The 27,598-nt window shown below is 25.8% G+C and overlaps 5 protein-coding genes across 5 annotated transcripts; 3 read left to right on the forward strand and 2 right to left on the reverse strand.

Moving 5' to 3' along the window:
* Positions 1-4,397: 4,397 nt before the first annotated feature.
* Positions 4,398-5,300, reverse strand: Phum_PHUM368530 (Host cell factor, putative; the record flags this gene model as incomplete). Its single annotated transcript, XM_002428126.1, has 3 exons — positions 4,398-4,460; positions 4,567-4,880; positions 4,961-5,300. The coding sequence occupies 3 exons, from the start codon at positions 5,298-5,300 to the stop codon at positions 4,398-4,400; spliced, it is 717 nt and encodes a 238-aa protein (XP_002428171.1).
* A 1,910-nt stretch (positions 5,301-7,210) lies between these two features.
* Phum_PHUM368540 (serine/threonine-protein kinase NIM1, putative) lies at positions 7,211-10,986 on the forward strand (the record flags this gene model as incomplete). The annotated part of the gene is made up of 11 exons (XM_002428127.1): positions 7,211-7,378; positions 7,894-8,074; positions 8,295-8,456; positions 8,554-8,678; positions 8,754-8,877; positions 8,957-9,165; positions 9,258-9,638; positions 9,725-9,900; positions 9,993-10,081; positions 10,242-10,317; positions 10,728-10,986. 11 exons carry the CDS (start codon positions 7,211-7,213, stop codon positions 10,984-10,986), a joined length of 1,950 nt encoding a protein of 649 aa, XP_002428172.1.
* A 4,461-nt stretch (positions 10,987-15,447) lies between these two features.
* Positions 15,448-16,784, reverse strand: Phum_PHUM368550 (histone H2AV, putative; the record flags this gene model as incomplete). Its single annotated transcript, XM_002428128.1, has 3 exons — positions 15,448-15,747; positions 16,340-16,417; positions 16,701-16,784. 3 exons carry the CDS (start codon positions 16,782-16,784, stop codon positions 15,448-15,450), a joined length of 462 nt encoding a protein of 153 aa, XP_002428173.1.
* Positions 16,785-17,453: 669 nt separating this feature from the next.
* Positions 17,454-23,104, forward strand: Phum_PHUM368560 (uncharacterized protein; the record flags this gene model as incomplete). Its single annotated transcript, XM_002428129.1, has 11 exons — positions 17,454-17,523; positions 17,598-17,718; positions 17,792-18,038; positions 18,258-18,402; positions 18,652-18,900; positions 21,501-21,715; positions 21,881-22,047; positions 22,124-22,304; positions 22,392-22,619; positions 22,707-22,809; positions 22,902-23,104. The coding sequence occupies 11 exons, from the start codon at positions 17,454-17,456 to the stop codon at positions 23,102-23,104; spliced, it is 1,929 nt and encodes a 642-aa protein (XP_002428174.1).
* A 1,732-nt stretch (positions 23,105-24,836) lies between these two features.
* Phum_PHUM368570 (uncharacterized protein) lies at positions 24,837-27,317 on the forward strand (the record flags this gene model as incomplete). The annotated part of the gene is made up of 9 exons (XM_002428130.1): positions 24,837-24,931; positions 25,233-25,343; positions 25,518-25,647; positions 25,721-25,865; positions 26,033-26,128; positions 26,216-26,428; positions 26,567-26,737; positions 26,843-27,127; positions 27,217-27,317. 9 exons carry the CDS (start codon positions 24,837-24,839, stop codon positions 27,315-27,317), a joined length of 1,347 nt encoding a protein of 448 aa, XP_002428175.1.
* Between the last annotated feature and the right edge of the window lie 281 nt (positions 27,318-27,598).

The following is a 27,598-nucleotide window of genomic DNA, read 5'->3' on the forward strand; positions in this document are numbered from 1 at the left end:
GAGTAATAATAATAATAATTTTATTGATTTGATTACAGGTAAAAATGGTTCAGGAGCGTCGGAAACGAAACATTGGCAAGATATGATAACAAAACCGAGGCAAACAATCGTTCATTGGCATCGTCTTAAACCAGAATAGACTGAATATTACAAACGCAAACGCATACAAACACACAATAATACATATGATTGAAACATATATATATAAATATTTATTATATTTGTTTGTTTGTTTGTTTGTATTCGAATCGATTGTTTGTTATATTTTTTGTTTTTAATATAATAATTAACGTATCGGGGACAGAAATATTATTTTAACAAAAAAAAAATTATAAAAACGGAAAGAAATTGAGGCGGGGCGGGAAGGGGGGAAGGGGAAGGGATAAGAAAGAAGGAAAATGGAGGATTATTAAATGTAATCGATTAAATAATTTTTTTTTCTTTTTTTTTGACTTTATTTTAGTATCCGTGAGTGATTATAATTAATGAACGAAAAGTAATTAATTAATTAATTAACTGACAAATTAAATAATTTATTTAAAAAAAAAAAAAAAATTGACACCATTTTGAATTTTAAAAAAACTTTTGGTTAATTTTTTTTGTTTTTTTTTTTTTTTATACCGGAAATAGCACGCATTGTTTTTGACCGGAAATAAGGCATCACAAAAAAAATCGTTATATGCATTGTTTTCATTTTTTTTTTTAAATGATCGTTATTTAATTGCAGTAAAGAAAAAAATATTTTCTCGTTTTTTGTTTTTGTTGTTGTTGTCACGATGATTTTTCACGAAAATTATAAAAATTTTAATTGTATCAAACAGATTATTATTATTATTATTATTATTATTATTATTATTATTATTATTATTACTACCGTGATCAGAGTGTGCGTGTGTACGTGTATAAACTACGATTCGTTATTATACAATTTTATAAAAAATTTAAAAAAAATTCGATTGTTTCCAACTATTTCCGGTTGAATTTTTTTTTTTTTTTCCGTTACGAATTTCGACGTGGACGCCATTTTGGAAAACGGTCATGTACATTTTTTTTTTTAAAATTTAAAAAAAAAAGAAAGGTTTTGAAAGGTTTTGAATTTTTATTCTTTCATCCTCGGGGTGTTTTACATAAAGTCAAAAACATATTATTAATAATAATAATAATAATAATAATGATGATGATGATGATGATGATGATGAAGATGAGAAAAAAATGGAGACGTTTATATTTTTCTCTGCAATTTAATGATGAGAATAATTTTTTTTTTTGTGGGGCGGGGCGAAGGGGAGGGAAAGAGTAAGAGAGGGAGGAGAGAAGGAGGGGTGAGAAGGAGGGGTGAGAAGGAGAGGGAGGGGTGGAGGGGGAGGAGAAAAAAAGAAGATGAAGTGAAATAAATAAAATTGATAACAATTGTAAAATTTATTTTTAAACGTCATTACAAATATTATTATTTATTTTAATTAATTTGAATTAAAAATGGACGTCTGAAAATTTTTAATCAATTTAAAAAGTTTGAAAATTAATAATAATAATAATATTAATAATAATAATTTTTTTTATAAATATAAATATACATATATAAATATATTAATAAATTGTGTTGTGAAATTATTTGTAATTGTAAATAATTTTTAAAAATTAAAAAAAAACAAACAAAAAATTTTGTAGTTTTTTAATTTTTTTGTTTTTTTATTTATTTATTTATTTATTAATATATTTTAATTGTTATAAACAAATAAATAAATAAATAAATTACGCTTGTGTTATTGTAATAAAAAAAATTGAGTACAATATATATATTAAACAAATTATTATTATTATTATTATAATTTAATTATATTACGAGTGTTCGTATTTTTAAATTTATTTGTTTAAACAAAATAATAATAATAATAATAGTAATCACGTACGCGGTTTTGTTTTTGTTTTTTGTTCGTTTTTTAAATTTAATTAAGTAAATAAATGATTTATTAGATGTAACAACAACAACAAACACATCATTTCGTTAAAAAAAAAAAAAAATTATTTATACTTTCGAATTAATTTTTAGTTTGTTTGTTTGTTTGTTGTTGTTGTTGTTGTCGTTTTAAATGTAACGTACTTAGAAAATAATAAATGATATATATGTAAATAAGGTCGAAGGGGAAAAGCTTACTGCAAAAGGGTTTTTTTTTTTTTTTAGATTATATTATAAATAATTCAGACGTCCTAACAAAACAACAACAACAACAGCAAAAAATTTTTCCTCCCTATGGATTCGTTTACCTTTTCCCCCTCTGCCCTTCCCCCACACCCTCCCGTCCCCGCCCCTTTCCTCACCCCCCCCTTTTCGAATCTTTTGTTTACGACGTGGATTTTAATTTTGTCCCAAAATATAAATTTGACAATCACGAGTTAAACCAAATTTTCCGACATTATTCCTTATCATTTTTGTTATCAATCCTTTGTGTAATAATAATAATAATAATTTTTTCCCCAAACAGCATCTTCTTCTTCTTCTCATTTAAAAGAATGTAAAAAAAAAATAAAAATTTTTTGGTGCCAAAAAATTTCAGTATTTATTATTATTATTATTTTTTAATTAAGTACATGATTTTTATAAAAAAAAAAAAAATTAAATATTCTAAAAGATTGTGACGGTTTTAAATAATAATAATAATAATAATCATGACGTATTTGACGTATTAAGAAACTGAAGAGAAAATGATCGTTACTCATGATGATGATGATGATGATGATGATTTGTTAGTTTTTTTTTTTTTTGTTTTTGTGAAAAATAAAATTGTAGTGCCTCATTGTTAAATAATAGTAATAAGTGTTTAAATATTAATAATAATAATAATAATAATAATAATAATAATAATAATAATAATAATAATAATAATAATAAATAACCGTAGTCGTGAAAATTTAGAAGAGAGAAAAGAAAAAAAAAGAAAAAAAATCTTTTATAAAAAAAAATTTTACTAAATGTTTGTATAATAATAATAATAATAATAATCGTGTCATCATATTTGCTTGTCCCCGATAATAATAATAATATTAATAATTTTTCTTCCCGAATTTTTTTTTTTTTTATTTTTTCTCTTTTCTCTTTTTTTCATTTTTTTTCATTTAATATTTTTCATTAGTAATTAATAATAATAATAATAATTTATACTTTTAAATTAAAATAATTTGCTTTGATTAGCTTTACGTAAACGTATAGATAAATAAATAAATAAAAAATTGTATAGATCGTGTTTAAAAAAAAAACTATATATATATATATAAATTTATTTTTAATAATGATAATAATAATAATAGTATATATATATATATATATATATATATATATATATTATTGTGCGAGTGAGTTATTGAAGTGTTAAAAATTTGTTTTGTTTTTTATGTTTAATAATATTAATAATAATAATAAATAAATTTTTTTTAAATTAATAATATAAAATATTTATATATATATTAACGTATAAAATTTGTATTATTATTATTATTATTGATATATATATATATTCTTTAAAATAAATGTTATATATTAATGAAAAAAATTTTTTTTTTTTGTTTGCTTGTTTGTTTGTTTGTTGATTTGTTGATTTGTTTGCCTGTATGTATAATTAGATAATTTAAATGTGACAAAAAAAATTATAAATAAATAAATACGTATAATAATAATAATAATAATAATAATAATAATAATAATAATAATAATAATAAAAGAGTAAATAGACAGACATTGTAATCTTTTGGTTTTTTTTTTTGTTTTTTAAATGAAATTTTATTTATATTATTATTATTAATAATTTAATTATTAAAAAAAAAGAATTTATATGTTATTTAATTTATTTTATAAAAAAAGTGTTGATTGTTGTTTGTTGCTTCAATCGTCGTTTTCTCATTAAATAAATAAAATAAATAAATAAAACGACACATTTATATAAGATGATGATAAAATATCTGTAATTTAATCTCGTATTTATTGATAAATAAAAAAGAAAAAATTAATTTATAAAATTAAATTAAATAATTTAAATTATAAATAAATAAATAAATAAATATATGATGATGATGATTGTTTTTCTGTGTTTTCTTGTCATCCATTTTTTTGTTTTTTTTTTTCTTAATTTTTCGTTTAGGAAAATTTGTCAAATGTATTATTAAAATTTTCATTATTGTATTGATTTTTTTTTATTTTTTTTTATTACGTAATAAAATAATTATATACTCGATGAATAAAAATTACAATTTTACTGTTTTATTAAATAATCGAATTGATTATAATTTTTCTATAATTAGAATTTATCATATATTTAAAAAAAAAAAAAAATTATATTTTTTTTGTTGTTTTAATGTTAAAATTGTACTGTTATGAATTTATTTATGAATGTAATACAAGTCCTTTATTTGACTGGTCTTTTAACACCTTGAGAAGTACCATTTTGACTCTCTTGAAGCCATCTTACCTGTAATTCAAAATTGTATTGTATAATAATTTTAAGAAAATCAAAATTTTTTCATTTAATTATTATCCATATTGTTTTGTTAACTAATTTTTTTTTTTTTTTTTACCTGTGTTGCAGGACCGTAACCTTTTGAATTTCTCGCCGCAATTCTAAATATGATTGCTGGTTTTGTCGTCGTGTCGATGTGAGCCGCCTGCAAACTGTTAGCTCCGACCATGCATTTATTTGTTGGTCCGCAAAACACTCTCACGAAGGCTAATTGAGCTTGATTTGTCGTTACAGGTTGGCATCCCTGACTCGCACTTCGAACGGCTAAATAAACGGCATATTCCAATATCTCACTGCTGTTTCCACCGGGTGGTTCCCAAGTAAGATGAGCACCCTCGGGTGATTTTGAAATTTTAATAGCCGAAGGCGCACCTTTAAAAAATTATTTATTTTTATTTGTTAATATTTGATAGGAACGTCTCGAAAATCCGGGTAAAAATCAAAATAAATACCTGGAAAACCTGGTAATGTAGTCTTGAATGCAGCCACGTCCGACCAAGGTCCTGTTCCGCAACCGTTTACGGCACAAACACGAAATTTATATGCGGTACCAGGTTCTAGCTGAAATCTTCTTCCTCCGAGAGTGGCAGTCACTAAATCTACTTGTTCATTTGTTTCTGGTGAGGCTATATAATCGGACACGATGGTGGTGTTCGTGTCAAATACTCCAACATTACACCACATTTCTGGTTTCTTTTTTGGAGTTTCTGATTCTGTTTTGGCAGGAGATTTTGGTGTACTTCCACCTAATAAATAACAAATGATAAACTTTGTTGTAAAATAACATTTCATAATGATTATTATTATATCTATACTAACAAAATGAATAAAACTCTACCTTTTTCACTTGAATTTTTTTCTTTGGGATCTTGATCTAAAGCAGCACTGGCTAATGTAGCCAGCATGTCAGTATCAGGTGCAGATGATCGTCTTTTTTCATTTTCTTTCTCTGTTAAAGTCTTAACAGTATTTTCTTCCTTCTTAGCTTCTAATAACTAAAGTCGAGAATAAGAAATTATTAGTAAACATTTATAAATTTTTAATAAAAAATAACTGTTTAAAATTTAAAATAATTAAAATTTGGTCTTACTAGTGAGTCTTGGTCATCAGCATCAGCATTCATTTCTGATTCATCTTCAAGTTGAGGTTGAGAATTAGAATCATTTTCTGGTTCCATTTCACCTAATTGATTGCCTAAATCTCCTTCATTTTCATCTAATGATTCATCAGGTTTCTTAGATTCTTCCAGTCTAATTTTTTTTTTTTGCGGTTCCAGTTCTTCTTCCTCTTCCTCTTCTTCTTCTCCTGCTTCCTCCTCTTCTTCCTCTTCTTCTTCTTCTGGTTTTTCCATTTCAAAATCATTCATGGAGTCTTTTAGTGGTAAACTTAATGTATCATTAGACTTTGGGATTTCCAATTCAGATGATTCTTCCATTTCATTGTTTTCAGGAATTTTATTTTCTTCCTCTTCGGCTAAAAATTGCCAATAATAATTATTATTATTAATATTCACAACTAATGAAATCTTTTTTTTTTATACAATGAATTTAATTAATAACATTACAATTTTTTATTTCTCCAGTAGACTCTTCTTCTGCATTGGATGTTTCATTTTCATTTTGAAGTACGGATTCATCAAAATTTTCCGAGTCTTCAGGGGGATTTAGAATTTCAGAATTAGATCCTCCCTCAAGGATGTCTTCAGTTAGTTCAGGCATTTCCATGATGGTGGACTAATTTCCTGACTCTCAAACGCAGAAACCTACAATCAAGACTTCAATTACAACAGTGATAAAAAAAATTAATTACAATAGGTAAGTAATTGAAAATATTTCATTGAAATACAAGTCGTCATGTTTTTAATAAGACAATCAACAATTTTAAGACTGGACTTATTTAAAACGATTAAAAAGATTATCTTTTCAATTTAAAAATTGTAATTAGTTTATACTGAGATAAAAGATTAAACAAAATTTTAAAAAAAATTTTTAGATGTTTACAGAGTCTGATTGCCAATTTGAGAGAGAGATTAACTTTTAAACTTTACTAAACAGACGTATTTACTGCAAGCAATTAATTATTATATATCTTTTCACTTTGTAAGATCTATTGAAAATAAAAAAGCGTTTCTTTTTTATAAGAAAAATCACAAATTTGCAATTAAAATTTAAAAAATTCTTACAAGCATTCACCGACTACAATTCCGCTCAGTATTGATGCTTGTTTCGTTTAATTCTCTATGATTTTTTGACGTCATTAAAAACGCGGCAATTTCTCCTATTAAAAAATAAAAAAAGTTGATTATGTTTTCGAGTAATTAGTTTACGTGGAAAAAACTAATATTTTAGTAACTAAGCAAACATTGTTTTCTAAATTATTAACCGTCTAAATTGATTATTTAGAATTAAAAAGAAATAAATTTAAAATATTATTATTATTATATAATTTTTAGTATATTTTCTAATTTAAAAAAAAAATGATTCTGAAAGTATTTTCTTTCTATGATGAATGAAATTTTCAGAACAATAATAGGTAATAGTTATGAATAAAATTTTGATAGGAATGCGATTAAAGAAAATTTTTTCTTTAATTTTACGTTGATATTTTATAAGTTGAAATTAATCAATGGCTCATAGTAAAAATATTTTCTCTATGAAATAAGTTACATCTTTTCTCAAGCAGAAGAAAAAAGCAAAGTATGAATGAAAAACTGTAGTAAAATGGCTGCTTCATCAAGAAACAAAAATATTGCCCAGAATTCTCCAATAGACAGATTAGTAAGAGTTGGATATTATGAATTAGAAAAAACAATTGGAAAAGGAAATTTTGCCGTTGTAAAATTAGCTACTCATGTTGTTACAAAAACCAAGGTAATTCTAATTAGTCTAATTTTTTTTTTTTTGTTTCCTTAAACTTTTCTCAAGTCGTACGATAACAAGAGTATGATTTTAAAATGCATTTAATTACATCCAATAGTTTGTCGGTTATATAACACACCTCGTTTTATTAGATTTGATTGTTAAAAACTCATCTCGAGTTTTGTTTTTTAATAAAACACACGTCTAAAATTATTGAGGTTATGTTAAAATTTTGTTTTCACTCTGATCTGTCAGCCATTTTGAGTAGAAAATTATAAGTTGAATGAATTTATTTCTATTTTAGAGCACTGATTGATTTCTAAATAATTGCATAAAGTTAATTACTTTTTAATTTATAAAAGTAATTAAATATTAATTTTGTTTTAGAGTTAAAAAATAATAAGTAAATATTTTATGTTCTACCATTATAAAACCCTTGTAAATGATATATATTTAAAAAATAATTCAACTAACAAAGAAACAAAAATAATAATCAAATAATAATTTTTTATTTTATTTTATTTCAGGTGGCCATTAAAATAATTGATAAAACTAAATTAAATGAAGACAACTTAAAAAAAATATTTCGTGAAGTTCAAATAATGATGCAATTAAGGCATCCACATATAATAAGATTGTACCAAGTTATGGAGACTGAAAAGATGATATATCTAGTCACAGAGTATGCAAGTGGGGGGGAAATATTTGGTAAGTATTGTAAATATTATTTATTTATATTTCTTATTTTAAACTTATGGAAAATATTTAAAACTATAGTTTTCATTGTATAAAAAATTACTTTATAATAATTATTATGTAAAGGAAATATTATAATAAAGTTATGTTATAGATTTAGTTAAAATTTTTTCTTAAGAAAATGTAAAATTATTTGTATAATAATTATGTACATTTTACTTTAACTTTACAGATTATTTAGTAGCAAATGGAAAAATGAATGAAAATGAAGCTAGAAGAGTTTTTCATCAAATAGTCGCTGCAGTATCTTACTGTCACACGAGAAATATTGTACATAGAGATCTAAAGGCTGAAAATTTATTACTTGACCCTAATATGAATATAAAATTAGCAGGTAAAATGTCATTTACTTTTTAGTTTTTAAAACGTCAACAAATAAAAGTTTAATTTTTTTACTATGTTACTGTATTTATGTGATAAAAATATTTTAGATTTTGGATTTAGTAATCATTTCACAGAGGGTAAAATGCTCTCAACATGGTGTGGAAGTCCACCCTATGCTGCACCAGAATTATTTGAAGGGCGAGAATACGATGGTCCGAAGGCTGATATCTGGGTGAGTGTTTTTCAATATTTATTTCACTATTCATTTAAAAGTATTTATTTAATTTTTATTTATTTGTTTTTGTAGAGTTTGGGAGTAGTTTTATATGTTTTAGTGTGTGGAGCATTACCTTTTGATGGGAAGACTTTACAAACGTTGAGAACAAGAGTGATTTCTGGAAAGTTTAGAATACCTTATTTTATGAGTGGAGGTGAATTTTTTTTAAAATTAAGTTGTTTTATTATTTATCAGTTACTTTTTATAATTATTTTGAGTCATTTAATTTGCAGACTGTGAACATTTAATTAGGCATATGTTAATAGTTGACCCAGATAAAAGACTAACAATAAAATCAATATTAGCTCATAAATGGATGTCATGTTTAGAACCTGTTTCAAATTTAGATTCAAGATTATCAAACGAAAACAATTCATTAAATCCTTTGGTGGTTGAACACATGTTAACTTTACCTGGTTTAGATCAAGAAATAATTTGTAAGGTTGGTATAATTTGATGTCGGGAAAAGTTTTTAAAAAAAAAAATTGAATTTAAAAAAAAAAAATATTCATTGTTATCTTTCTTTCAATAAAGTCTGTAATGAATGACATGTTTGATCACGTGAGTGCTATTTATCATTTATTGGTGGACAAATTAGACCAAAGAAATGGAAATTTAAAGACTATTCCGACTGCTCCTACGCCATTGAGAAAAACAAGTATTACAACCGGTACGGTTGATCGATCATCCGAAGGAGATAATGCGAGTTCACCTTTGGTATCTATGCCTACCATTCCTGCTGTGTACCTTATGAACGATAATCAAGCTTTGGAAAAATTTGGAGATGTAGAAATAAATATTGAATCGGAAGAAGGTCCGAAAAAGAAGAATAGTAATAACGAAACAAATAAAGACGACAAATATTTAACAATAAGAAGACATACCGTGGGCCCAGGTGATGCAATGCACCAGCAAGTAAGTATTTTAAGGGATGAAATTTGTAAAAAAAAAAAAAAAAAATTTTTTTAATTTTCACTAAACGTTTTAAAAATTATTTTCAGGTTTTGGAATCACATTACAATCCATATTTAAAATTAGATAATTGGAACGAAATGAACATAATACCTAATATAAATTTACCCGCGAATATTCCTTTGGTTCAACATCAACCTCCTCAAAATTTTACCATTAAAGACCAACATTTATTGAAACCTCCTCCTGCCATGGGAGCAAGTAAGTGATAATAAATCAAGCTATTTTTATGTATAACCGATGAAATTTTATGTAATTCGAAAAAAAACTTTTTCCTTATTTTTTATTTGCAGTTAGTGGTTTAGGAAGACGAGCATCCGACGGGGGAGCCAACTTGGAAATGTTTTTTCACAGGCAAATGGAAGGAGTTTGGAGTCAACCTGGAAGTAATGAACAGATTCAAATGGTAAGTTTTTTTACAAATTTAAATTTTAATAATAGAATCTTTTAAAAAATAATAATAATAATAATAATAATAAAATACGTAATTTCAGCTGGAACCTGGTAGTCCCACCCTCGCACAAAGGTCCCAGCCCATTAGTGGAGGAGGTAATAATATCGAGGGACTTTCATCGGAACCATCACCTTCGGAAGAGATAAATGAAAATTTTGCTGTTGCACGGTGAGTATATTTAAAATAAGTATATCCTAAAATTAATTTTTTTTTTTTGTGGAAAAGGAAATTTCAGTTCTTTTATTAATAACGAAAAATTTTAATTATGAATATTATCAGGCAAAATTTTAAACAAGTAAAACATTATTATCATTATTATTATTTTTTTCAAAGATTTTCTATACTCAATGTGTTGTGCCTTTAATTGGCGGGAAAAAAAAGAAGCATTTTTTTTGGCGATTATAAAAACAAAAAAAAAAAAAAAAATGAGTTCTGTCATATTTCTAAGAGAAAAATTTGAATGTTCTTCTTCATCAAGTTCAAGTTCAAAGGTAGCCCCTTTATTTAATTGTTTAAAATTTTAATTTTTATCATCACGCGGACTCGTTAAAGTAAAGTAAAATAATAAAATAAGGCAGTAAAAGAATAAAAATTACATTTTTTCATTTTCTTTTCAGGTACATGGAAAAAAGGGGGAATAACAAACGTCACACTTTGGCATTGGGTAGCGTGGATGAAGTTGAAAAATTACAAACGTCTAGTCCTCAATCTTCGAATAATTCGCCCGCGGCTTCATCCAGGACTAGAAGAACGGGACTCTTGACAGTCATGGAACGACCACCGGGTGAGTTTAAAAAAAAAATTTTTTTCTTTCTCTCTCTCTCTCTCTCTCATTAAAACTTTAGATAACTGATCGACGAAAAACAAAATATCTCTTTCACTCCTGCCAGCAGGTCAGTTTTTGTATAAAAAATTTAATGTAATGTTGTAGTTTTTTTTTTTTTTTTTATTTGTACGCTTTTATATATTTATTTTATTGTTTAATTTAATTAATTTTTTTTTTTTTTTATAATTTATATAAATATATATATATATATATTATTCCGAGCGAGTCCTAGGATCGATCGCCATTTTCATATTTTTTACATTTTGCATTTTGTATTTTTTATTATTTATTTTATTTGTTGTTGTTTTTTTTTTTTATTTATGTTTATTTTTTATTATTATTATTATTATTATTTTTTTGCATGATTTGTTTTAAAAACGCAGTAATTAGTCCCGATTTGGTGCTCAAAGTTGAAGCGAGAATGAATCGGTGTCACGTACCTCCCAAATTGGCCGTACATTGTCCCTTACGAACTAAATCCTATGTTAGATTCAAGAAACCCACGTTGTTGGCAACGGTTCAAGAAAGCAAATTTGTCACAGATTTAGGTACGTCATTTTTTTTAAAAGGTTAAAAAAACCTTTTTTTGTAACAATAAATTAAACACGCAAGGAATTGTATTATGGGAAAAAACGGGGTAAAAAGATTGAGATCTCATATATATGTATATTAAAAAAAAATAATAATAATAATAATAAATTTGTTTTAGGGAGTCGAGAGAGTTATAAGGATACGACGACTTGGCCACAAGAAAGGTACAGTCCGGTGAGAAGGTCGAGCGAAGGTTCAGCTAGTTCACTATTAAAAAATTCCCAACATTTTCCAATGGATCAACTCCAACAGGAATATCAAAATTTGCAGAAAAGTTTATGTGTTCAACAATTTCATTCCAACGTGGCGGCGGCGGCGGCGGCGGCGGCAGCGGCGACGACTCCAAGTTCGGGGAGTTCCATACAAGGTTGTTTAATAATAATAATAATAATAATAATAATAATAATTTTTTTGTTTTTAATCCGGACAAAATACAATTTTTTTTTTTTTTTGTTTTTTTAGGGTCACCGGTTCATCATCATATCGAAGGTCCGAATTTATCACAACATTTGCAAAGGCTTCAACTCCAACATCCCCGTAGTACAAATGAATTGAGCGGATTGTACAGTTTATCTCCGGGATCACCCTTAAGTTTAAATTCCAGTTCTAATAACAGTCCGACATGTACAAACGTCACAGTCATTACTCAGGGTAAAATAAATTATTTTATTATTTAAATGTAACGAAATTGAATTGTTTTTTTATTTAAATTACGTATTTCATCATTTTAGGACTAAGTAGTTTAACGACGACGTCCAACACAGGATCCATCACTCAAGGAACATCGTTAGCAAGTCAACAATCATTACTCAACATGTCTCCGACGGCGGCAAACATGTCGAATTTATCATCTACGATTCCCCTGACGACTCTCAACGCAACACCCTTGGATTTGAGAACTCATTCCGGTGTCAGATCGTCGGCGAGTTCGCCCAGTCCGACATCATTGCAAATGATTCAGGAAGAAGGTGGAAACGGTGGAAACGTTTGTCGGAATCCGACTCGTCCTCAAATATCACTGACGGACGAAATGGGAGGAGAAATAACTTTGGTGCCGTGTTTAAGTGACAGTTCCTACGAAAGCAATGATTCAATTGAAATACACAAATACGAAATAGAGGACGATCTCATGGTCGTGGATTCCTCGCAGTCTAATACCGTCAACGTACCTTCGTTCGTCATATCCGGACCTTGCGATTTAACAAGGCCTTCGATAGTACGCGGTATCGGTATACGAAACGATCGGACTAAAAAACCATCGAGTGACGTAGAAGATTCGAATACGGAACCGGCGGATGCGACGAAGGGAAATTTAACGAGTGAAAATCGGAGAGAAACATTCGCGCAAGGGAAACACACGGAAATGCGGTTGACGTTTCCGATGGATCGAAAATCGAATCCGATGAACGTCGATGATTTCGGAGAGACGGATTTGACGTCATCGAATGAGGGAGTCGAAGTCGATGGGAAAATATTCGTGAGAAAAAATCGAAACCTCCTACCCGAATCGACAAATTTAGTTTCGGATTTTTCAATATCGACCGGTGACATATTCGCTTCGGAATTGTTGGAAAAAACATCGTCGGGCTCGTTCGAAGTTCGACTATCGAAATATTATTCGGAATTAAATTCGTACGACATATTGACATTAGTTAAAAGGATAATAGATTTAAAAGCTCCGACCAAGTGTTGTTTTTTATCAAGCAAACAAGATTTAAACATTAACGATAAGGAAAACGGTCTTTCATTAGAATATCCAGGAGGTGTTCAAATAGAATTAAAAGTATGCGAAAAATCTGGCTGTGAAGAAAAAGGTTTGAAACTGAGGAGAATATCAGGTGATCAGATACAGTATAGTCAATTGTGTCAGCAATTGATATCGTGCATGATCGTTTAAAAAAGTAAAAAACATTCGTAAAATGCCGCAACGATAGAAAAGTTTTATTTATTTTTTAATATGAAAAATAATTCCTTCAGTTTATTATTAAATGTGATAAAATTTCTAATCGCTCATCAATCAATCAATCAATCAGTCAATCATTAATAAGCACATTCCTATAGGCGAAACCAAAAAAAAAAAAAAAAAAAAAAATGAAAAATATTTTTTAGCGGTAAGGAAATACCTGTCTGTGTATGACCATAAAAAAAAATCAATAATAATAATAATATTTTCACATTAAAAAAAATTATTTTAATAATAATAATAATACATTTAATTAAATTTTATTTATTTTTTTATTTTATTATTTATTATTTAGGAATACAAAAAAAAAAAAAAAAAAAAAAAAAAATGATAACTTATTCTGCTGACACAGTTATAAATAACTTAAAATTAATCGATTTACAATTACTGATTATTATTTTTTTTAAAAATTATTATTATTATTATTATTAATTTCTTTTTAAATCATTCATTGCGCGTTACGCTCTACCCTTCCCTTTTTATTCCCCGCCTACCCGTTCCCTCCCTCCCTCCCTATTAACCCGCCCCTTTTTTTCCCTCCCCTCCTTTAAATTTAAAAGAAAAAAAAAAAAAAAAACGACCTCTCGTTATAAATGCTTCAATTACATATAATTATTAATTACACGGTTAAAATGATAATAATAGTAGTTTTAATAATAATAATAATAATAATAATAATAATTAAAACATTTTTAAATAAAAACACAATTTTTTTAAATTTTTTAATTTTTTTTTTAAATTGGTTTTGTCAACTGGGAAAAAAAAATTTTTTATTTTATTTTATTTTATTATTATTATTTAAATTTAAATTTAAATTTAAAAAACTGGTTTCAACAACCCCCAAATTTTTATGGGGTGCATTTATTATTATATTGTAATTTCAATTTTTTTTTTTTTTTTTTTTTTTTTTTCTAAGGCTTTTTTCAATTTAAAAAAAAAATTCCTTTATTAACAACAACACACAAAAATTTTTTTTTTTTTTTTTTTTTTAGATTACGAATATTTTCGTAAATTGTCAAATCAATCTTCTTTCCATCCAGAATATGTAGAAAAAAAAAAAAAAAAAAAATTATGAAAGTGTAACACTTGTGTATTGCTACACTAGTTTTCTCTTACAACTACGAATAAAATCAAAAACACAAAACAAAAAAATTTATAAACTACTTGGAGGAATTAATATTATTAACTTGTTAATAATGAAAATCAATCAATCAATCAATCAATTTGTTTCATTTTGTTTACTTCAAAATAATTTGAATTTTCAATTTTTTTCATATGAAAATATATAGTTTGTGTGTGTGTGTAATGACATTCGTAAGTACCTAAAATTGATTTTTCATTTGTCGATATATTTAATTTTATTTTAAAAATTATGTACCTTTTTTTTTTTTTTTTTTTTTTTTTGCCCCTTTATCGCGAACAGTCATTGTAAGTCTCGAGTTTTCATTTTATTATTTAAAATTTTGGCTTTCATTTATAAATTTAAATTTAAATTTTTTTTCCTTTTCACACTTTTCCTTTTGCTTTTCTTATCCTTTTTGTTTGTCTGTTTGTTTGTCGACTTAATGTACAATTTACTTTTGTGAGCAACTAAAATACTTAAAATTACTAGCAATTAAGGCATCCCTTCTCAATCTAATTTGAATTTAAACGACCACTTTTTTTTTTTTTTTTTTGTTTCTTTTCTTTTTTTCTTTTTTTTTTTTTTTATGAAAAAAAAATTAATAATAATAATAACATTCTCCAGCTAGCAAACTTTAGCTTGCATAATCACCGATTATTTTGTTTCATGAGATCCTAAAAAAAAAAAATTAATTTTCGTTTTAATAATTAACATGGTATGTAATAATAATAATAATGATAAAAATAATTTTGTTTTTTTTTTTTTTTTTTTCAGCAAAAAAAAAAAAAAATTCACTTATGTCTTCTTACCTTTTTTGCCAATTAATGATTTGTGAATGTGAGGTATGACACCACCACCTGCGATTGTTGCTTTTATCAAGCTGTCTAATTCTTCATCTCCTCTTATTGCCAATTGTAAATGTCTTGGAGTTATTCTTTTTACTTTTAAGTCTTTAGATGCATTTCCAGCCAATTCCAAAACTTCAGCTGTAAGATATTCCAATATTGCTGCACTGTAAACAGCTGCAGTGGCACCTACTCTACCATGACTTGTTGTGCGATTTTTTAAATGTCTATGTATCCTACCAACAGGAAACTGCAAAACAATGAATTATTGATTTCGATTGCAGTTTAGATCACTTAAGAAAACTTTCTTTCTATTTTTTACCAAGAAATGTTTATTAATTTAAAAACATTTTTTCAAAATTAAAATTGTCTATATATCTTTATATTTATAAGAAATAATTAATAATTTATGATGTATATAGTAAAATTAAAAAATGAATAGCTTAAAAATTATAGTTTAAAAAATAATTAAAGTAAAACAGACAAAATAAAGTAAAAAAATTTTTTAATAGTGCTCAAATATTAATTCATAACATATCAAAACAAATATTATTAACCGTTAAAAAGTGTTTGAATACAACAAAAGATAACAATGATAAATCGTTTTACAAATCTACATTTTGTAACATTGAACAAACTGTTAAATTTTAAATTATTGATATAATAATAATTAAAAATCAAAAGCTTTAGATTAAATTAAAATTAATGGAAGAATAATAATGTATACAGAGATGTATTTTTTTTTTTTACAGGCATATCTATGAAGAAACGGATAGTGGAAGAAAAGTGATTTTCTAATTGAAGAGGATATAATTTAAAAAAACCAAAATTTTATTACTTACCTGAAGTCCTGCTCTAGCAGATCTGGAAACTGCCTTGGCTTTTGCCTTTCCTGAGTCTTTACCAGCTTTTCCACCAGCCTAAAAAATTCAAATATCTCGGTTAAAAAAAGCACTACAGAGTTGAAACTTTGCTAGTACAAAGTTGAAAGCCATCGCTATCAAATGACAATAAAATAAATTATGGATGTTCAATTTAAGTAACAGATATTTCAAGATAACTTACCATATTTCAAACCAATATAATAGTAGATAGTTGAAGATGGCGTCCTAACGCTCAATTTTAGGAACCCGCCAACAATAATCTAGCGTCACGCAAAGTAACTAACCGTCCGCGCAATATTTTGCTACTTGAGTTTTATACTCTATGGTGTGGAAGATCAAATGTAAACCAAAATATGGCGCTGTCACTTGCAAGTAAAACTTCCTTGTTTTTTATTTTAGACATTTTATTAATAGGTAATATTATTATTGTGTGTAGTAAAGATAAAATAATTTTTCAGCTGTAAAACATTATGAAGAATTTTATCATTTTTAAAATCATTTCAATTCAATGAATTATTTACATATATTTTAATATTTTAATGCATTGTGACAAATGTTTATTTTACCTTAAAGATATGATATGCATAAGTAGTTAATAATTTCCAGTGATTTCATATTAGTATACCAAAGTATTTTACTAAAATGCATCTCTTTATACACTTAAATATGTATTTTATATTTAAAAATTTTGGAATATGTCAATATTTTTTGGTATACTTAATTCTGTTGCCTAAAATTCTGACTAAGCAATTTATTCACATTTTCATAAATGTTAACCTTTTTCCAATTTACACTGATTTTATTTATTTAAAAATTCAAATTTAAATCAGATGTATTTGGTTTTGTTTTTCAATCAATTCTTATTAATATTAAAAATTTTTTTATTTAAATTAGGACTTCATTTGTTTGAATATAAAATGCATTATAATCAAGATAATAAAAAAATTGATGAATTATATAGTTTGAATTCTAATGGTTTTAAAATGATAATATTCTTTTAATAATTTATAATTTTTAAACATGTATAAATGTATCTTTTGTTTTAGCTACATGCGAGCGAGCTAAAGAAAAAATGTATGAAAATATTAATGGAGCTTTTTGCTTTAAAAGACTTAATGGAACAAATGAATTTGGTTGCACATGTATGTAATTTATTTTTAAAATTTTCTGTTGACAAAAAAAACATTGTGTTTAATCTAAATAAAATTATCATTAGCTTCCAGGTCTGGTAATACTGGTGTTCTACATATTATTAAAAATCAAGAAGACCTTAGTTGGCTTATTTCTGATGCGAAAGCTAGTCCCTACGTAGTTTTACTGCCTTTCGATTTACCAAAGTATGTTCATTTAATGATGGAATTTAATTTGTAATGTTTTTACAATAATTTTAAAAAATAATTTAAATTTTAGTTTTTCAGATGCATTATTGCAATTAAAAGATTCTGGAAAAGTATCTGGTGTTATATTGACTTCAAATAGAACATCATACAGTCCAGACGATTCATGTCCAAATAGATACTCAGGATTGATTGACAGTCATTGTGATAATAAACCTTGGAACAGTGTTGGGTCCTCACTTTTGTTTGTCGATTTTGGATTCCCAATAATATATATAGATTCAGATGACTATCCAAAGGATATTGAATTTTTACATGAGGTAAAGTATAATTTTTTTCTTTTATTATTTAAAATATTTTAGATTAATAAGAATAAAAAATTTTTTAATAATCTTTCATTAATCTATTTCAAAGTTGATTACGTTTAAAAAATAATATTTTTCAAGTATATATTGTAATAATATATATATTTTTATGTATATTTTTTTATTAATGTGTATATTTTAATAGTAAAAATAATTTTTTTTTAAACTTTTCAGTGCTTTGAAAAACATAATGCTCATGATATGGAACGTCAAGAGACCAGATCATTATGTGCAGTTGAATTAACATCGTACATGTTGGCTGCAGTTGATTCAAAAACATGCATCAGAAGAAGTACAATGATAAACAATTTAACTCCGAGTAAGTAAATGTTTTCAAATAATAATTATTAAAAAATTTTTTCAAGTTTAAAAGATAAGATTGTGACTACTTTTTATAATAATTTTTTTATCATTTATTTTTATCTAAATGATTTTTGTTTTATTCGAAAAATTTATTCTATAATCATAATATTTTATAATCGTTTTTGGATGTTGAATGATTCACAATAATCGAGTAATTTAATTCTATTTAATTAATTTTTTTTTTTTTTTTTCTTTTTTTTTTCAGTGAGATATTGTGATCCTCTACTGGGTTTAAATATTCATTTGCCACTTTATCCCAGGATACTTGAATCTTCGAAGGCAGTGAACGAATTAGAGAAACCAAGATCTGTAATTTTAGTGGTTGCAAGACTTGATGGAACATCAATGTTTGATAATTTAGTACCAGGAGCTGGTTCTCCAGTATTAGGAATTGTAACTCTTCTGTCTGTCGCTCATTATTTAAGTAAATTAGTCAAAGGGCTTCCGCTTCAAGGTAAGCTTAAATAAATATTTTAACTTTTTCTAAAGACTATAAGTATAAATGAGTCATTTAAAGTTTCTTTACCTTAATTATATTCTTTAAATAGCATTTTTAAAATTTTAATCGATGGCAGTGAATTTCGAAGTAATAATTTTTTTTTATTTATTCTCTTAATAAAAATTTGAAACTTTTCGACAGCGAGTTAGTTTGAGAGCAGACAAAATAACTTTTTAGAGGTTTTTTTTTTTTAATTAAAAAAATTTACATTTCGGTTTTTTTCTACGAATTATTATTATATTAACGATTAATAATTATTTTTTTGTTAGGGTGTTATGTATTTCTTTAATTTATTTATTTGATCTTGAATGCTTTTTATGAAGTATTCCTTTTTATTCGACATTGCATTTATTGAATTGCTTGAATTTGTATATCTTGGATCAGTGAGTAATTTGTTTCTTTCTTCTTCTAATTTTTTTATTTGAATGAGAAATCCTGACAAAAAAAAATCACATAATAATAATAATAATAATAATAAGGGAAGGGAGGATGGGGTTTAATTTTAAAACCATAGAGTAATAAATTTTTTGTCTGACCTTTGAGAACTAATTTGAGTGCCGTAGATCTAATTTTTTCTCTTTGTTCAGCCAAATTCGGTGGAGCTTCTTTATAAACGAGTTTAACGATTTCTTTTTCGCTTGCGTTTTTTTGCATCCTTTTGACGCATTTTTGCAATTTCCGCTTTGATTCCCTCTCCAAATCGACCGTCTTAGTTTTTTCTTCTATTATATTTTCGAGCTCTTTGATTTTTTTCTGATACAAATCGCAGTGATTGTAATACCTTTCTTTCAAATCCTTATATTTTTTTATATCTTGACGATGTTGAATCCTGAGCAAAATGTTTTTCTTATGATATTCGTTTTTCTGATTGACGAGATTGTATTGTTCCAGTAGGTTTTTCATTTCCTTTTCGCAGCATCCGAGCGTTTTTTCAATCGTTTTAAATTCGCACCGGTGAGATGATTTGTACGTTTTTTTTTTCTCTTGAAATTTCGATACGTTTTTCTGTAGCATTTTCGTTTGAACAGCAAGTTCGGCAGCTCTCACGAAAAGATTTCGCAGGTCTTTGTTACTCAAATGATATATTTCATCGGGATCTATGATGTAGGATGCCATAGAAGACAAATCTTCCTTTTCCGGGTCTCGTTTTTCCTTAAAATAAAACAAATTAAATCAAATTATAAAAACAAAAAAGGAAAAGGAAATTATTATTATTATTATTATTAATTTTAAACCTCATCCGGTTTGCTCATTTCACTTCCTATCGAAGGAAAAGTTTGAGTGTCTGTGGTCGTTTCTTTCCCAGGTTCCGTTAATTTTGCATTAACCGACATTTTGTCGTCGCGATCTTCCTTCGATTTACCATTTACTTCTTTTTCCATTTTAAATTTCGGAACTATTTTATCCGTTTTATCCACGTTTTTCATGGTTGGTAATTTAGTGTAACTGTGATTTAATTTCGATGCGAGAGTCGATGCCACGATATTTTCGATTCGATTTTTATACGCCGATTTCGCTCGGAGTAATTCGTTGTATCTATCGCCGGAAAAAAATCGAGGTCTCACCATTCCCGATCGTTTTGACGCGGCAGCACTTTGACTTTTATTTATTATTTCATTCGGTACAATTTTATCCAAACCGTTGCTTTTAAATAAGACGTGACTTAATGCTTTCGATATTTCTAATTGATCTGGAAAAAAAAAATTTACAATAATTATTAAATGAGTTCAATCATGTCGAAGAAAATTTTCTTCATTATTATCTACCATTTATTACATAAAAATTCAATCTTACTTTTTTCGTTGTTTTTTCCAAAACGTTTTTCTTCATTGAATTTTGAATTAATGTCAACAAATCTGTAAAAATAATAAATGTGATGTTATTGAGGGTCGGAGGGGGGAGGCAGGGGGGGGCTCGAAAAAAGGTCCGACGGTAAGTTGTATAAGTAAACAAGAAGTAAAATCTACATAACTGAAACCTTTCCTACCTGTGGATATTTTGTTTTTCCGGTGTTTTTTTAGCAAAAGTAATTTTTTCCACTTCTTTGTCGATACTTCCCATAATAATAATAATAATAATAATAATGAAAAAAGTACGTTCGTAAGTATTGTGTCAACGAAATTAATTATCCATACACGTTTTACGATCAATTATTTAATTTTATATAATAAATAAAAAAAATATGGCTCCTAATATTGACTTAATTCCACTCTTGTAAAAATTTTGACGACGGTTAGGAAAATAAAAAGGTTTTTTTTTTTTTTTGGTTTTTTTTCTGTTTTTTTTTTTTTATTGTTTTTATTCAAAAATTTGTCATTTAATTATTAGGAAAATATATAACTTAAAATTTTTATTTATCAATAACATGTGACGAAATATACATATATATATATTTATATGCATTTGTTTTTTTTTTTTTTAATTTCAAACAAAAAAAAAATTTAAGTGATAGAAGATTGCAAGTGTGTATGTGTGTGTACAAATGTAAAAAATTGTTTTTTAATTTTTTTTTTTTTTTTTTTTTTTTTTGCGGGGGGTGTGTGGGGATCTTACAGAAAAAAACATAATGTTTGTTTTTTATCACGGTGAAACATACGATTACATCGGTTCCTCTAGAATGATATACGATATGGAAAACGATGCGTTCCCTCACAGGTTACAAGAGAACGTCGTAGAACAAAGTAAATTATTAAAAATGGACGACGTGGGTTTAGTCGTAGAAATAGACGAAATATTAAATGGAGAAATTCATTATCATTCATTGGATCCCGTACCGAACGATAAAAACATTTTGGCAAGTTAAATATTTTAATAAAGTTTTTTTTAAAAAAAAAATTGTCATTTAATCGTCATTCGTTCGTTCGTTTCTGCTTCCACGATTTTTTTTTTTTCAATTCGAGTTTATTTAATTGATTTTTTTTTTTTAAAAAAAAAGGTTTCCAAATTTATCGAAGCTTTGAAAAATGAATTAAACGGGATGGGAATTAAAATGTCGGGATCTCACGGAAGACTTCCACCCTCTTCATTGCAAAGATTTATAAAAAAAGACAAAAATATAAATGGCGTGGTTTTAGGGAGTTACGATTCACAATTTAATAACAAGTATAAAAAATTTAATTTTTTTTTTTTAATTTTCTTTAATGGTTATTTTTTATTTTAATTTTTTCGTTTTTTCCAGGTTTTATCACAGTATATTCGACACGGGTAAAAACCTTAATTTTACTTATTTTAATAAGACAAAACCTGACGATGATAGCATACAAATGTATTTGGGAAATTTTTCAATGGGTTTAGCCAAAGCTTTATACACTACGATATTCGATGAAATAAATTTGTCAACAAATAATAATTACAATTTGGTGAGGATAAATTTTAAAAATGAAAAAAAAAAAAGAAGAAAAAAAATGGCGATGGTTGAATGATTTTTTTTTTTTTTTTCGTTTCAGCCTTATTTAATAGATGAGCTTTTATATTGTTATTTGGAAACTCCATCTTGTGAAATATTCGAAAACGTTACTTTTAGAAAATTATCCGATAGTAAACCTTATTCCGTGTACGTGGGAGTACTTAAAAATAGCAACATAACGACTTTGACCGGGTTGACGTTGGCTTGGTTGACTGGAACCGTCGTACCTAGAAATCGTTCGACTTGTCACAACAATGATGGCGATTTGGTATGATTTGAATTTGTCTTCACAGTAACATGAAGTTGATTTTTATTAATAAAATGACTCGGGGGGGAAAAAATATTTTTTATTTAGGTTAGACAATATTTTTGGATGGCTGGAAATGATCCGGATGGAGTCTGCGTAGAAAGTTTTATGAATTATTCAATTGCTCAAAGTCCAGCGTTCGAAATCGAGAGTAAGCTTACAAAAATCATCATGGCGGTATCCATTTTTATTTTAGATTATTGAAAATTTTTCTATTTTTTCTTTTTTTTTTTGTGTATTTAGATTACGATTGGACTTCACACGAATATTCAACGTGGACGGAATCAGTTTGGCAGGAAAAAATGTCCGCTCGAGTTTTTATAAAACCGTCTAAAAAACAGGAAATATTCACTTTATCAATGGGTATTTTCGTTTTCGGAATTTCATTTTTAATTATTTATTTTATAAATGCAAAATCCGACATTCTTTTCAACCGACAAGTGTAAGAACTTAATTTATTATTTTTTTTTTTTTTCATTTTGATTTAGTACTAAAGTATTTTACACGATTATTATTATTATTTTTTTTTTTTTCAGGCTCGATAATGGGGGATGTTAGGACGAAGTTGCATCTCAAATATCTCTCAAAACATTTAAATATTCTTGAAGTTTACAATGAGATATTGTCAAACTATAAGAATTTCTTAATCTTTTTAACAATATATATATATATATATATATATATATATATATATATATATATATATATATATAATTGTTAAATAATTGTGATTGATTGTACAGTGAAAATATAATTTTTTTTCGTCGTTTTGAGAGATATTTGAAATGCTGTTTTAAATAAAATAAATAAAAAAAAATTGTATTTATTTTAATTAATTAAAAAAAAAAAAAGACTTGACTTTTTCATTATTATTATTATTATTTAATCAAGTTAATAACGTTTATATTAAGAATAGACTTTTATAAAGTCTTGCCAATATTGTGATATGTGTGTTTGTGTTCATCGAATTTTAAAACATGGCAACAATTTTAAAGCAAAAAATGTTATTTGGTATTTTGCGTTTGGTGAATGTAGTGTAACTTATTAAATTCTTTGTGCGTTAAAATAAGAATCATAACTACTAAATTAAAATAATTTTAATAATTTATGTGCATTTTTAATTATAATTTAATTGTATATTATCTATGAATATTAATATAGGTAGATAAATTTTTAATATCTATAAAAATTTGTAGTTTATAGTTAATGTAATATTTCTTTGTTAACGATTAATATAAATTTTTAATAATTTCATTGTTATTATTATTAATTATTAAAACTTACAATTACTCAGCAACATAATTTAAATGTAAATATGTATAATCTTTTTTAAATTGAAAATTTAATTGTTATTTTATAAAATTACTTTTATAGTTTATTTTCAGATTTAAACACTGAAATGGAATGATTCCGAATTTATAGATAACAACAGTGAAATATTAAAGACGCAACGTCGAGCCAAGTATTTGTCTGAGAAATAGAAAAAAAAAACTTTAATGCGGTACGTTTATTATTTAAATAAGAGTCTACTACCACGACGATAGGTAAAATAATAAATTTCTGAACGAGCTTCTTTAACAAACAAAAAGAGGATCTCTATCCTTTTCCTGAAAGTAATTTTCATTTCCGTTGTGTAAATTAAACTTCCTGTTATGTAAAAGTTTGGGAAAACTCATAAGAAATCGTAAGTTTTATTTGCATTAAATTTAATAACGATTTATTTAAATTTGTAAAAATTATTTTTAAAAAATCTTACTTATTGAGGTCAGTATGTTCGCATAGCATAGACGCCTACGTGACGTAGCATAATAACAAAAATTATAAATTGTTTTGGATTTTGTTACTGTTTAAGTGTTCCCGAAAAGCACTCCTTTCAAATGGATTTAAATATGAAACAATTTTTAAAAAAATATATTTCAAATGATTTAAAATGAAAAATGCTCATGTTAGATTCGAGGTGATGTACTGTCATTGTAATACTGCATAAACGTACTGCATTTAATGTATATCATTATGATTAATTTGATTTTGAGAGACAGTAAAACCGTTACTAATAATGTTGTAAATGATTTTTTGTTTATTAAATTTTTCAATAACACCTTGTATATATTAAAACATTTAATTGTAAAATATATTTTGGTTTATTTAGGTTTTTTACCCTCTGTTCTATTTTAGATAATGGATAGCAATTCAGATGTTTACATTTTAGGAGATTCAGAAAATGAACATTATTTAATTCAAAATGATGAAATGGATGAGAAAAAAAGAAAAAGGTAAATGAAAATTTTTATATTAAAAATTAATTTTCAAATTTTTTTACCACGTATTTATAATGTTTTTTTTTTTTTTTTAATTTCAGTATATTAAATTTGGAAGATGGCGAAAACCTCGATCAAGAGGGCGATGAAGAAATGTCAAAGTTTTTAATACCTAAAAAAATGAAAATTAAAAGTGGTGAAGTCGAGATTTTAGACTCTTCTGATGTAGGATTAACAGGTGGGTATATTTATAAATTTTTTTTTAAAAGCTATTAAATTATAATTTTATTAATTTGTAAATTATTTTTTTAGGAAGTATTGAGGGACATAATTGCGAAATGGTTTCTCCGGAAGAATTTTTAATTCATAATGGAAATCATCTTTTGTATTCTGATGACATATCACTTTTAAATGTAAAAAGTGAAATGTAAGTATATGATTGTAATATCATTATACTTAAGCATTGTTATGTTTAAACATCACATATAATATTTAGAACAGTAACATATTTAAAAAAAAAAATTCCATTTAATTTTTTCTTGTATTTCATTTAAAAATTTTTTTATAATTTATTCATTCATTTTATTATTGTTTTTTCCAGTAATGAAAATGGAATAATAATAGAACACATGGATATACAGTGTCCACTTTACACTTTAAGAAATATTCTTCAAAAACGTTTTAATATTGACTTATCGGAATATACTTTCTGGTTGCAAGATGCTCAAATGGTTGGTTAAAGTAGTAAAAATTACATATTATATTAATCTTATTTACATCACATGATTTGTTTTTATTTTTTAGCTTGAGCCGCATAAAAATTTAGTAGATCAATGTGTACAAGGAGAAGGTTTGGTTCAAATAAATGTTGAAATAAAAATAGAAGGAGATTCTAAAAAGATAAATATAATTGATGTGTTAAAACCTACAGATGAATTTTTAGAATGCAGTAAGTATTTTTATTTCAAGTTTTTATCAAATATTTTAATGTGTGAAAAGTAACAAAAAATTTTGAACCAGTTATTATTATTATTATTATTATTATTATTTTGAAATTACTGTTGTCTGTTACTTTAATTAATGTTTTTAATTTTTTTTTTTTTTTTTTTTTTTTAGATGAAGATAAATTTGAAGAAAAAAAAGAGTTGGCTGCTCAATGGGTTATCGATAGTAATTTTAGTAAAGAACTTGAACGTTTAAAAGTACCCAAAGGTAAGGAAATTTATTTTTATTTACTTTTTTTTTTTTTTTTTATTATAAAAAGTGATTATTAAAAAATTATTTTTTTGTAATATTTAGATCCAAAATTATGGAACAAACAACATGTTAAATTATGGTTAGTTTGGGCTGTAAGGCAATTCAATTTAAGTGGTCTTAAACTCTCAGATTGGATGATAAATGGTAGCGATTTATGTAAAATGTCATTAGATAGCTTTAAGAAAAAAGTTCCCAAAGATCCTGATGATTTATTTTGGACTCATTTAGAACTATTAAGAAAATGTAAATTTGTGGGTGAGAATTTTTTTTTTTTTTTTTTTTTTTTTTTCAATAGTTGGGAAGTTATAAAAACAAGAAGTGAACACAAAATTTCCATGTTTAAATTATTAACCTAATTTTTGCTTAAATGTTTTTATTATTATTATCGGTTAGCTATAATTCAAAACCAAAAAGCAGAAGAAAAACCGACAATAGAAATAATGCCTTCGACATCTGGTGAAAGTAAAAAAGTTGGCAGAATGCAAAATCGTAGAAAAATTTCAAGAGTTTTAGGATCAAATTCTGTTGTTAACGAGCATAAAACAGGAGGAGGCAACAGAACAGGTTGGTTTGTTTCTCGAACCTTTTAAAAAAAAAATTTTCTTTATTATTGTAAGTTTATTTGATTTTTTTTTTTAAATTTCATTTTTTGATTATTCGAAACAACAGGTAACAATGGTCAAATTCAGTTATGGCAATTTCTATTAGAATTACTCACTGATAAATATCATCGTGATGTTATCCAATGGGTGACTGATGATGGAGAATTTAAATTAAATAATCCTGAAATGGTGGCTCAACTTTGGGGTCAAAGAAAAAATAAACCGGCCATGACATATGAAAAATTAAGCAGAGCTTTAAGGTATTATTACGATGGTGATATGATATCTAAGGCAAGTTTTATTATTATTATTATTGTTTATTTTTTGTTTTGTTTGTTATGGATAGTTAAAGGTAGATTTTAAATATCAAAATACTGAATTTTTAGGTTCATGGGAAAAGATTTGTGTATAAGTTTGTGTGTGATTTAAAACAACTTTTAGGTTATAGTGCTTCAGAATTAAATCATTTGGTGACAGAAAGCGCTATAAAAAGTGGAATAGACACAACTTATTGTGATTATTATGAACACGTTTTACAGTAAAATTTTCACGTATAAAGAAAAAAAAAAAAAAGAAAAAACTTTAAATAATTTTTTTTAATTACACAGTGATCCGTTCAAAGTTTCATAAACGCTTGTTGATAAAAAAAAAAAAAAAAAAAATAATGTACAAAAGTGTATATCTTATTATTTTAAAATTTTATTAATAAAATTTATATTTTTTTCATAAATAATATATTCTTCATTTAAATATTTTATAAATAATATAAAGAAAAAGTTTTGTAAATGATATAAGTTTAGAAAAAAAAAAAAAAAACCATTTT

Source organism: Pediculus humanus, genomic scaffold (assembly GCF_000006295.1).
Source record: "Pediculus humanus corporis 1103172107790 genomic scaffold, whole genome shotgun sequence".
NCBI lineage: Eukaryota > Metazoa > Arthropoda > Insecta > Psocodea > Pediculidae > Pediculus > Pediculus humanus.